The 12,629-nt window shown below is 47.8% G+C and overlaps 1 protein-coding gene across 3 annotated transcripts in view; it reads right to left on the reverse strand.

Annotated features, from left to right (window-relative positions):
• The window catches only part of pdm3 (POU-domain protein pdm3), a 149,206-nt gene that overhangs the window by 25,981 nt on the left and 110,596 nt on the right, over nt 1-12,629 (reverse strand). For all 3 annotated transcript variants that reach the window (XM_075682742.1, XM_075682741.1, XM_075682743.1), the window contains exon 12: nt 4,061-4,235. In XM_075682742.1, coding sequence (XP_075538857.1) covers nt 4,061-4,235 — 175 coding nt within the window. The remainder of the gene's footprint in view (nt 1-4,060; nt 4,236-12,629) is intronic.

Genomic DNA, 12,629 nt, shown 5'->3' on the forward strand with positions numbered 1-12,629 from the left:
AATTGAAGTGCCCATAGCGGGATCAAACCTGGGGATTCGGCATAATAGACTGATGCTCTACCAATTAGGTCAAACTCGCAAGCATATTTTTCACTTGCCAATGGTGACTAGCTCTTTGAGTTGATTGGAGAGTGCAACACGCTGCAGAGCACAAGCACGAGCAAGAACGTATGTGCGGATAAGCTTCCATTTGGCCACAGATTTACCGTAAAATCTCGTTAAACCGTACCCACTTAAACAGTAGTTTCGTTTTAAAAGTAGTAAAGTCAAATCCCCAACTCAGCAGCCATTGAACATAATGTTTTGTATCCGCATAAACCGTACCAGCTTCTTGCGTACGCATCAATTAAAACATAGCGTTTCAACTTTTTGTCGCGCAGACACGGCGGTGCGCCATTTCCATCGGGTGGCCCGGCAGAACAACAAGCCTCAGAGATCGGAACAACGGCCTCCAAGCGCCCTGTGCGTTTGCACGTGAAGCCACATCAACATCAACATCATTTCGACACTGCGCTAGAGAGCGTTATGGCGTTGTGCAAGCTAGAGTCACTGGAAAAAATTTCAGAGTACCACAAAGGTCAGGATTTGACTGGCAACACTGAGCGGCCACCACCATTTACCTTCCAAGCAGACTGCGTCGCGGGAAGGCCGCCGTGTTGGAAGAGCTTGATATTCGGTGACACATCGGGTTGAGTGTTTACTGAAGTACAAATACTTTCTGCCCTGAAATAATGCAGCCAGTGGTTGTTTTGCACACCGATCGTGTTTACTGCTGGAACTGTGCTATACGATTTAGGACAGCAACTTAGCGCTGCCATCCGGAGCTTATGCACGCGTTTTTCTTCCCCTTCCGCGGAGCAAGCTACGAAGGAAACATTTTGTCACTTCGAGCCAGAATGAGGCAAGCTTGTGCTTTTGGGCATGGACATCGTGGACCGCCATCGGCTTCTACTGAATGCTTCCAAGCAGGATGAAACTAACACCTGACAGTGTCACAGGCACGTACGTTCATTGTATAATTTCACAAGCGAAATCGGATACATTTAATTTAATTTGTAAACAGATCACTGGCGTAGCAAAAAGTGGGAGGGGGGGGGGGGGGGGCCGGGTCCACGGGGCCAGTGCAACGGGGGGGAGTGTCATATACGTCTGAAGACACCCGAAAATTGTCGATATCGATATGTCGAATTGTCGCCTTCCTCGACTACACCCAGGGGAGGGGGTGACAGAAGAGCTATTGGCCCCGGGTGCCAGACAACCTAGCTACGCCACTGAAACAGACACCGCGCGTTCTCGATTCTGCCTGGCGACTTTGTCCGCCGTATACGCATGGCACACGGCGACTGCCGTGTGCGCACCGTTGTTTGGCCGTGATCGTAAGACGATCTGTGCACAGCAGGCGTAAAAACCAAATTCGATGACCATAGTGCGCACTAAATCTTGTGGGAGGCCAATATGAGCCATTTGCGTGATTACAGCAACGTATATGTACTTCTGTACACTGATAATGAGCGAGAGTTTGCTACATTGCAATTTATGAACGCGGCTGTCTAGTGCGTTCCCCTCCCCCCATGAGCGGCTACTCTTCTCAACTTATTTATGACTGTTTTCTTAGACTGCAATGTTTTGCAGCATGTATAAAGAAAAAGGCAGGAACGCCTGCTGGTGACGCAGCACTTTTTTTTTCTAAGCTACATAGGCGATGTATAAAATTCTTGTGCTTTTAGATCGGTTTATGTAACATGCATAGTGAGAGAGTGAAACTAAAGCTACTGGGTGTTCTGTTGTTTTGTATTTCTTGTTATGCATCAAGCACAACATTATTTGGGTATGCAACGTATCATTTCAACATAAAACATAATATGTATGCTGACTTCAGTTCATTGCATGTGCTTTGCTTACAAGCTCAAAATTTGAGGCATGTTTTGTGAATATCACCTGACCATTAGTTTCAAGCTCGAAATGCATATGTATAAATGAGCAAAGCATAAGTGGAAAAAAGGAAGTATCATGGGCCTTGTATTGACCATGTTTTTATTGACTGCGATCGTCACGATCTGCAAAAAACAAGTGTCATATGGGTCGAGTGACTCGAGGCGAGAGCGCGCTCATGTGCGCGGAGAAATCATGCGAGTACCTGGTGCACGTGAGGACGCGAAATTCTCGCGCGACAAGTGTGCCTTCGTGTACTACGAGCACGGAATAACCGCGTGTGTTGGGCAACAAACGTGTACACGTGTACCCGCGTCAAGCGTGCAAGATGCGAAAGATCCCTGCAATGAACTCCTATTATCGCAGCATCGCTAACAGCGCGTGCACTTCGCCTAAATATCTTCTAAAACAGTGCCGAAAAGCCCAAGTAAGGTGTGCTTATACCTCGCACACGCGGGTGCTTTTTGTAAGCTTGAAGTTCTCCCGGCTGATTCTGTGTAACCACGCAGAACGATGCTCTCGGTCATTTTTCCCGGTCGGAATCTAGAAAAAAGTCTTTGCAGACTCAGCTCGGTTGCTGCATCCGAAAGCGCAGCAGCCAGGCATAATTTCCTTGCGGTCAAACGTGAGTGCGACAATCGGAACACAAAAAAATGTAGAAAACCTGCGCTGCCTGCGCTCTAACTCAGCCGGCCTGCCCGGTGCTTGGAAGGTATATGGCACCCCAAAGTCACGTGGTACGGTTGGGCCAATGAACGCGTCGGCGGAGCGGGGAAAACGAATGCGGCACTGAAATTTTTTCCAGTTACTCTAGTGCAAGTGAGGGCTTGCGTCATTCTGAAGCTAGGATAAAAAAAGATGCCGGGTGCTCAGCATAGAAGAAAAATTAAACATTGTCCGTGCTATGGAAAGTGACACGAAGAAGTTGGCGCTGGCACGCAACAGGGATATGCTGTTGACTACAGTGTGTGGCATTTGGAATGCAAAGAAGTTGCTCGGGAGCGCTGCTGCGACCGCGAAGACATGTCGGCTACGAGGTTCGACTTTTCACCATCGTTGCCTGTGTTGTTGCCGAAGTGTCGACTAGCGACAGTGATGAGGACGACATGGAAAGCGACAGCATAGTCGATTCAGGCCTGACAGTGACATAAGCTGCGCGTTACGTCAGCCTCATGAATGCAATCGTCGTGACGAGAACAGGGGCGCGATAACGTAACTCTGTTCCAAATGAAAAGTATTCCAAACTCCGCCACCCGGCAATGAAAAAGGCACCCCCGGGGCTTCTGCAGCACTACTGCGCACGTGCACGGGGAATACGTAACGCCAACGAGGAATCTGCCATGCGAGTGTTTGTCGAGAAGAGAGGGTTGGCTGAAAAGCTGGCACGCAGCTTCAGTAAGTTCGCGGCCGCTGTCATCGTCGTGCTAGGCCGCCGCGGCATCAAACGAAAATAACACTTTTGTCGCACGAAGTAAATAAATAGTGCATGTTTTTTTCCCCCTTTCATCGCACTCTGAGTTCTATTTTCGACAAGTAAGTGGGCGATCTCATGCTATTCGGTTAAACAGTACTACTGTTTAGTACGTACTTTTTTTGAGCTCTGGCCAACTATGGTTTAACGAGGTTTCACTATGCTTCACTATGCGACATTATGTTGGACTGCACAGCCTTCAGGATCGGCCCACATAACCCGGTCCTTCCCTGATAACAGATGATGCTATGTAGACACTGTGCAATATCGTATTATCTTCAGGATTGGCTCAGGTCGCATCAGAAAACGTTGCAACTTATCTTCGCTATAGTAAACAAAAGAAAGTCAGTCATCATGCCGTCGCCATTGTGCAGCTGTCATCATACTCAGGTCCGCAACACACAATTTTGTTTGCCTTAAAGAAAACATCAGTTTCTCTGATAAGACTTTGCAGAACCATAAAATATGCTGGATAGCCAGCTAGCTCCTAAATGCTCTGCATAGCATTGATTCCAAGAGTGCACGGGATATGTATAACTCTTTTTCTCTTGATTTTTCACCTGCTCAGTAAACTTTTGATAGGATAAGTTCATGCTATCACCACAGCTGCTGTGATGTAAATGGAGATGGTGCATGTTCAGTCACTCCCTCACCCACCTGCAGATGGCGCTCTGGCTGTAGGAGGGCCCCTCCGAGGATGTCAGGGCCAGGCCAACCTGCGTCTGGGTGAGGCCCAGGCTGAGTCGTCGCAGCTTGAACGCCTTGGCAAAGTGTTTGATTTCCTCCAGGTCGATGCCGTCCACCATGTTGGCCGACGTGTGGCTGATGGTTGCTGCAGTCGCGTGTTCCGGATGCACTTTTTAAAACACACTCATCTGCCACAAGGGAACTTTCACTTCGACTTAAAGCAGCCACAGCAGCACGATTTGCTCTAATAAACGACACCACACAACAACGTGAAGGAGTGCCACATGCATATGTCCTGCGCAGAAGTGGACAAAATTCATAAGCTTACCTAGTGAGCAATTCATTGCTCATTAAAGGGCCCCTCACCAGGTTTGGCCATTTTGAGCCGATAAGTGCAGAGCGAACAATGTGCACCAACGATCATGTTTGCAAAGAATTACATCGCTACACGCTGCGGAAAGGCCTGAAATTTCAATCCAAACGCCGTTTACCTCTCCACTCACGGCGAATCGGCCCGGAGAGGCACGGTGACGTAGTCGGGCTCCTGCGCCTACGTAATTGTGTCTGCAGCGTGACGTCGCTCATGGTGACATGTGACATCGAGAATTATTCAAGAAAACATCAGTTATCTGTGCGATCTGTTGCTTGAATTGACGAATTGAAGTTTAGTGAAATAATAAAACATACAAACGGAATGTCTGCATGTTTTTTGTTTTACTTTGCACCGAAGAAAGAGAGATGTACTTCTGCTTCGTCTGCTTGTTCCCACGGTCGTGCGGTCACGTGTGCAGGTACCGAAATATACCCTCTTCTACCGTGTTCCAGCGCGTGATCATGCTCTGCTATCCGCTTGTTCAGCCTCAGTATTCGTGTGGCACTGAATTATACCACAAGACATGTTTCCTTGTGCACAGTGCGCAAAAACATGCGCTGCGCTAAACGAGACAATCAATAACAGCTCATGCGCGCCGCAATCATCAGAACTGCGCCGCGCCACAAAAAAGCAAGGAAAAAGAAAATGAGGCGGGTGACGTGACATATGCGGTACGCGATCCTCGAGGTCCAGTATGGAAGAATGCAGGGAAGGAATTTCGCTTGTGGAGGCTAGACGGGGCAAATGGAGAAGATGTCTCGCTTGGCAGTGGAGCTCACCGTATAACATCATGGGTTTGCGGCACTGAAATGTTTATATCTCGGCTATTAATTAGCTGATTTGAAAAATTTGTGGCAGAATGCTCCCTAGAGGACATGTAACAACTTCCAGCATATAAAAAAATTTGCTAGGGGGCGTGATGAGGTGTCCTTTAAGCCTATCATTGTGCCCACTGCAGGACAAACACGTTTCCAAACAATCTCCTAAAACCCGTGTATTGCAAAAAATGGCAACTTCGTAACTTTGGATGCAAGGTTTGGCAACTGGGCCTCACAGGAAAGCAATTACAATTCAATTCTACACTAAAATTAATCTTACACTAGAATTATGTTACAAGGTATCCCATTTCAAGGTATCCCATCAAGGTATCTGTTAGATTCGTATTTAACTGTTATAGCTGGCACGTATCTCCGACTGTTCTTATTAACAAAACTAACCTGGAAACATTAAAATTAAGCCGATATAGGGACCATCTGAAATACATGTATTTACTTTACCATGATATGCTGTGGATAGATAAGGATATGTATATTACTTTAGTTACTAGGCATGCAACACAATCTAATCATGCGAAGAAAATAAAGGAATTTTCTTGCAGAACAAACATATTTAAAAACATGTTTTTTCCTCGGACGATAGGTGAGTGGAATGCGCTCTCTGCCAGTACAGTGGAATGCCCGACCGTCCAGTCATTCTGCAACCAGCTGAATAGCATTTAGACTTGATGTTATATGTATGTACATGTACAGTAAAACCTTGTTAAACCGTACCCGCTTAAAACAGTAGTTTCGTTTTAAAAGTAGTAAAGTCAAATCCCCAACTCAGCTGCCATTGAACATAATGTGTTTTGTATCCGCATAAACCATACCAGCTTATTGCGTACGCATCGGTTAAAACGTAGCGTCAACTTTTTGTCGCGCAAACATGGCGGTGCGCCGTCTCCATCAGGCGGCCTGGCAGAACAACAAGTCTCAGAGATCGGAACAACGTCCTCCAAACGTCCTGCGCGTTTGCGGGTGAAGCCGCATTAACATCATTTCGACGCGGTGCCAGAGAGCATAATGGCGTCGTGCAAGCAAGGACTCGCGTCGTTACGAAGCTCAGATAAAAAAGCCGCCGAGTGCTCAGCATAGAAGAAAAATTAGACATTGTCCGTGCTATTGAACGTTACACGAAGAAGTCGGCGCTGGCACGCAACAGGGATCTGCTGTTGACTACAGTGTGTGGCATTTGGAATGCGAAGAAGTTGATTGGCAGCGCTACTGCGACCGCGAAGACATGTCGGCTACGAGGTTCGACTTTTCGCCATCGTTGCCTGTGTTGTTGCCGAAGTGTCGACTAGCGACAGTGATGAGGATGACACGGAAAGCGACAGCACGGGCGATTCACGCCTGACAGTGGCATAAGCTGCGCGTTACGTCAGCCTTATGAATGCAATCGTCGCGACAAGAACAGGGGCGCGATAACGTAACTCTATTCCAAATGAAAAGTATTCCAAACTCCGGCACCCGGCAATGAAAAAGGCGGCCCCGGGACTTCTGCCGCACTACTGCGCACGTGTACGGAGAATACGTAACGCCAACGAGGAATCTGCTATGCAAGTGTTAACCGAGAAGAGGGGGATGGCTGAGAAGCTGGCCCGCAGCTTCAGTAAGTTTGAGACCGCTGTCGTCATCGTGCTAGGCCGCCGCGGCATCAAACGAAAATAACACTTTTGTCGCGCGAAGTGAATAGATACTGCATGTTTTGTTTTCCCCTTTATCGCACTCTCTCTGAGTTCCGTTTTCAACAGGTAAGTGGGCGACTTCATGCTATTTCGGTTAAACAGTACTACCGTTTAGTGCATACTTTTTCCGAGCTCCGGCCAACTACGGTTTAACGAGGTTTCACTGTATATGTATGTATAAATGTAATTTTTCTTTTTCCTTTTTTGATTTACAATATACGCAAGTGCTATTTTTGCTTGCTTGTCATTACTATTCGTAGATCTTTTGCTGCTCAACCTACCGAGCATGCGCGATGTCTTTCAGCATACCAGTATGAATGCGACTGCTTGTTATCAAGACCGCGTTGTTATCAATATGCTCTGTACAGCTTTTGCGGCTCAGCGAATATCCGTATTTTAAGATATATTGAAATTTTGTGATCATTTTTTTGTTGGAATGCTCTGTACGGCTTTTGCGGATCAGGGAATATGTCTATTGCAATGTATTGAAATCTTGTAATGATTTTTCCTGTTAATTTTTTTTTGTTCACCTGTATATCGCATTGTCCACTTCTGCCCAAGGCCTAAGACTAAAGCTGGCAGTATCCTGTAAATAAAATAATAAAAATCTGACCCAGTTTCATAGATTAAACTAACACCCCAAACTGAATAATGATCTCGTTGCTCAAACACAGCATGTGTCGTCATTGCTGTGATCATTGCCATATCGTATGAGAAGCTTTTCTAGTCATTTCTTTCTTACACGTCTCAAGGCTGGCATTTTTTGCCGATACTGTTGACATTATTAACGACAACTATACTTTTACGCCACACGAATGAATATTGTACAAGTACAGTGGCACCTCTGTTATGTGTTCTCCAATTTTGCAATGTCTCAGGTTTTATGACTGCTTAATACAGTTCTGCCGAACTTTCTATGGAGAGAATGCATTAAAAACCTTGACTAAATCATGAGATTACGCATGTCCCATCTCATACGACTGAACCCAATGATGGGCGCACGTGAAGAGCACCACCAGCCATTGGAAGCTCCTTGCGACTCTGTCCCTTCCGTCAGGAGAGCGGCCTTTCGCATGCGGTAAGCTCATAATGCTTTTCAGGCTACTTCCTAGCAAGGTGGTTGACTGGGTTGGTTGGGCACCTCATCAACCTCCTTTCTTCCTTCCCTCTCGTTCGTTTTGCTTTGCTCTTTTCGCATCACTCGACCGCTGCCTGTCTTCGTCCCTTCATTGCCATCTCATTGCGCTTTCTCTCTCTTTCAGTGTTTTTACTGCAATGCCAATTATAAGGACACACCAGGTGAATTTTTTCCATCACGGTCGCCAATGCTGTGATGTTCCATGTATATTTAAGTACAATTAAACGTAGATATAAAGAAGTCGGTAAAATAAGCACTGATCAGTATATATCGTATTTACTCAATTCTAATGTGCAGCCGTATTCCGTGACAAATAAAAAAAAAAAAGAACACCCTCGTTATAACATGCATCTGTTTACTGTGACCTAAATAAAGAAAAGTCCTTTACAGTAACGTGCATCTCATTCTTTCATAAAGAAATAACACTTTCTCTCATTTGGAAAAAACAAAAGATTTACTCACAATGCACAAAAGTTTTGATAAATAAAAAAAGTTGTAGTTTCGCCCGAAAGGTGAAGCATCGATTACGACAGCAAATTAGTAGGCAGCTACACGAAAAGTAAGGATAGCAGTTTCATAGGCCATATAAACTTCTAAACATGCGTTAACTAACTAATTTGACAAGCACGGTGTCACACACACAAGCAAACATGAACACGTCTCACTCAGTGATCGTGCAAACTCTTTAAATGCTGGAATGAGGAAATGTGTTAGCAGGAGTGAGGGAATTGACGTTTGTGCAGCTTCTCACTTCAACGCGAACTAAGTGGCGAGAACGCAGCGCAGTGCGCCTAAATGCATAGAGTCTTGCCTCTGTCCCAGATCACTTTCAAGATAGGGACCACATGGCCTTGCTGTACGTAGCAGCCGACGGTGTAGAACGCCTCTCCTGTTTGTGCCAGACCCGCATGCAAGTTTCGGGAACTCCGAATGCCCGTGATGTGGCCCGATTTCCGTCTGTCTCCGCACACGTGATCACTTTCCTTTTAATTGTGGCATCGTGATGAACTCGGCATGTCTTTGCAGTTGGCACTACCATGCTGATAGAGCAAACACAGAAAACGGGAAGACGGACGGTGCAGCCAAAAAGACCATGGCCTAAGCACATGTACTACAGCGTGTGGAGAAAGCTACGGCAGCTAGGCTCGAAGCATGTACGAGGCGGCCATTTTGAAATGCAGATGGTGATATTGTCATGTGGTGGTGACGGCAGTCGCAGGGGCGATGAAGACGGACAAAAGTTCGTCAACAGAAAACTGTTTATTGGGCTGACTTGTGCCCACAACGGACTGAATTACCTGGAGGCGGCGAGGCGACCAGTGTGCTCGGCGGTCGTCGAACAGAATGCCTGCCGCTGTCGTCTGCGCTCAATTTTAAGCTGATACCGAGCTTTCTAGATAAAGCGTGCAAAGTACTAGAACATTCTGGAACAATCTAGAATCAGCTCTTTCTGGATGCTATCAATCGGGATAAGTCTGGGCGCGTCTTGCGTCGCAAACAAAGCGATAAAGTGGCGTGGCGGCAGATTTGAAGAATGAGCAAGCACTGCAAAGATTTGCGGCCTTACTCCCCTCTCAAAGAGGCATCGAACCGATGCATGAAAAGAAATAATGCGACTAGCAACAAATAAAATGAATCGTGTGAAAATAAACACAGAACGTGAAAATGCAGCGTCCTTTAGCGTGCATAACAGGGCTTCAGGTGGACGACATGAACAACTTCTGGTTGTACGCGGCGTCGCTGGGATGCAGTCATGACGTCAGGGATGACTTCATAATCCAGTTCACCTAGGTGACAAAGAACCTTGTACGGGCCGAAATAGCGGCGCAAAGGCTTTTCACTCAATCCATGGCGGAGAATGGGCGTCCAAACCCAGACTTGGTCTCCTAGCTTGTATTCCGCGTTGCGTCTTCGTAGGTTGTAGCGTCTGGTGTCGGTTCGCTGCTGGTCTTTGATTCGTAATCGGGCAAGCCTTTGAGCTTCTTCTGTGCGTTGAAGGTAGGCGGCGACATCGACATTCTCTTCTTCTGTAATATTGGGCAGCATGGCGTCTACCGTGGTCATGGCCTCCCTCCCATGGACGAGCCTAAAAGGCGTCATCTGGGTGATCTCCTGCACTGCGGTGTTGTAGGCGAAGACGACGAATGGCAGGATGATGTCCCAGGTCTTGTGTTCGGCATGGACATACATGGCGAGCATATCGGCGATGCTTTTGTTCAGGCGCTCGGTCAGTCCGTTGGTCTGCGGATGGTATGCAGTTGTCCTCAGGTGGTTGGTTTGGCTGTAACGCAGGATGGCTTGCATTAATTCTGCCGTGAATGCTGTTCCTCTGTCCGTGATGAGTACATCGGGGGTGCGGTGTCAGAGAAGAATGCATTCCACGAAAAATTTGGCGACTTCTGCTGCTGGTTCCGTTAGGTAGGGCTTTTGCCTCGGCATAGCGGGTCAGGTAGTCGGTCGCTACGATGATCCACTTATTTCCAGACGTTGACTTTGGGAAAGGGCCAAGCAAGTCCATGCCGATCTGCTGAAAGGGTCTTGCGGGGGGTTCAATGGGGTTCAGGAATCCTGCTGGTTGGGTGGGAGGGGTCTTTCGTCGCTGACAATCTCGGCAGGTTTTCACATAATGTGCGACATCGGCAGACAGGCGGGGCCAGTAATACTTTTCTTGAATGCGGCGGAGAGTGCGAGTAAACCCGAGATGTCCCGCTGTCGGCTCGTCGTGGGAAGCCTGTAGAACTTCTTCGCGGAGACAAGCAGGTACAACAAGGAGGTAGGTTGTTATGTTCGCTGTGAAGTTCTTCTTGATGAGGACATCATTCTGTACACAGAAGGAAGAAAGTCCTCGCTTGAAAGAGGCAGGAGGTGAAGAAACGTTGCCTTCCAAGTACTCGATGAGGCGTTTTAGGTCAGGGTCCGAGCGTTGCTGCTGGGCAAAAGAGCTGGAGCTGATGGGTCCCAGGAAGGCGTCCTCATCGTCGTCCGGTGGCGGCGCATCTACAGGGGCTCGTGAGAGGCAATCGGCGTCAGAGTGTTTGCGTTCGGATTTGTAAACGACGGTGACGTCAAACTCCTGGAGGCGAAGACTCCATCGAGCGAGGCGGCCAGAGGGGTCCTTCAAATTGGCAAGACAGCACAGCACGTGGTGATTGCTGACCACCTCGAACGGTCGTCCGTACAGGTAGGGGCGGAATTTCGACGTAGCCCAGATGATGGCAAGGCACTCCTTCTCAGTCGTCGAATAGTTAGCCTCGGCCTTGGAAAGGGAACGGCTAGTGTATGCGATGACTTTCTGCAGCCCGTCGCTTTTTTGAACGAGGACGGTGCCTAGGCCCACACTGGTTGCGTCGGTATGCACCTCAGTATCAGCGTTTTCATCAAAATGCGCGAGGATTGGTGAGGATTGTAAATGGCGCTAGAGTTCTTTGAAGGCTTCTGCTTGGGGCGCTTCCCATTTAAATGGCACGTTTGCCTTCATTAGCTGGGTCAGGGGTTCGGCGATGCGCGAAAAGTTTTTCACAAATCGTCGGTAATATGTGCACAGTCCGAGGAATCTGCGTATAGCATTCTTATCGGCTGGCGGTGGAAACTGTTGAATAGCAGCTGTTTTCTGCGGGGTCTGGACGTACTCCCTCCCTGCTAGCGATGTGGCCTAGAAACAGCAGCTCTTCATAAGCAAAGTGGCACTTCTCGGCTTTAAAGGTTAGGCCAGACGACTTGATGGCATCTAGTACTGTCCGAAGTCTTTAGAGGTGTTCTTGAAAGTTCGAGGTGAAGACGATGACGCCATCTAAATATACCAGACAAATTTGCCACTTTAAGTCTACCAGCACTATATCCATCACCTGCTAAAACGTCGCTGGTGCGGAACAGAGACCAAATGGCATCACCTTGAACTCAAAAGAGTCTATCCGGAGTGATGAATGCTGTCTTCTCGCGACCTCTTTCGTCGACCTCAATCTGCCAGTAGCCGCTCTTCAGGTCTATCAATGAGAAATACTTGGCATTGCAGAGCCGGTCTAGTGTGTCGCCGTTGCGAAGGAAGGGGTAGACGTCCTTCTTTGTTATGCTGTTTAAGCAGCGGTAATCAACACAGAATCGAAGTGCGCCGTCTTTCTTTCTCACTAGAACAAGCGGTGCAGCGCACGGGCTGTTTGATGGCTGGATGACGTCATCGTGAAGCATTTCCTTCGACTTGGTTCCGGATGGCTCGTTGTTCTCGCGGCGACACACAGTAGGGGCTTTGACGGAGAGGTCGGGCGTGCTGGTCGGTTATGATGCGATGCTTGGCAATTGGCGTTTGTCGGACCTTCGGCGATAACGAAAAACACTCGCTGTAACTTCGAAGCAGATAGCGGATCTGGTCTTGTTTGTTCCGGGGCAGGGCTGGGTTGATGTCGAAAGTGGGCGAGTTCTCTTGGTCAGACGAATCTTCTGTGGATGAGTCGGAGAGGGCGAAGGAATCCCGTACGTCGGATATTTCGTCGAAGAAAGCAATCGCCGTTCCTTTGTTAATGTGCCG

This window comes from Dermacentor variabilis, chromosome 2 (assembly GCF_050947875.1).
Source record: "Dermacentor variabilis isolate Ectoservices chromosome 2, ASM5094787v1, whole genome shotgun sequence".
Classification (NCBI taxonomy): Eukaryota; Metazoa; Arthropoda; class Arachnida; order Ixodida; family Ixodidae; genus Dermacentor; species Dermacentor variabilis.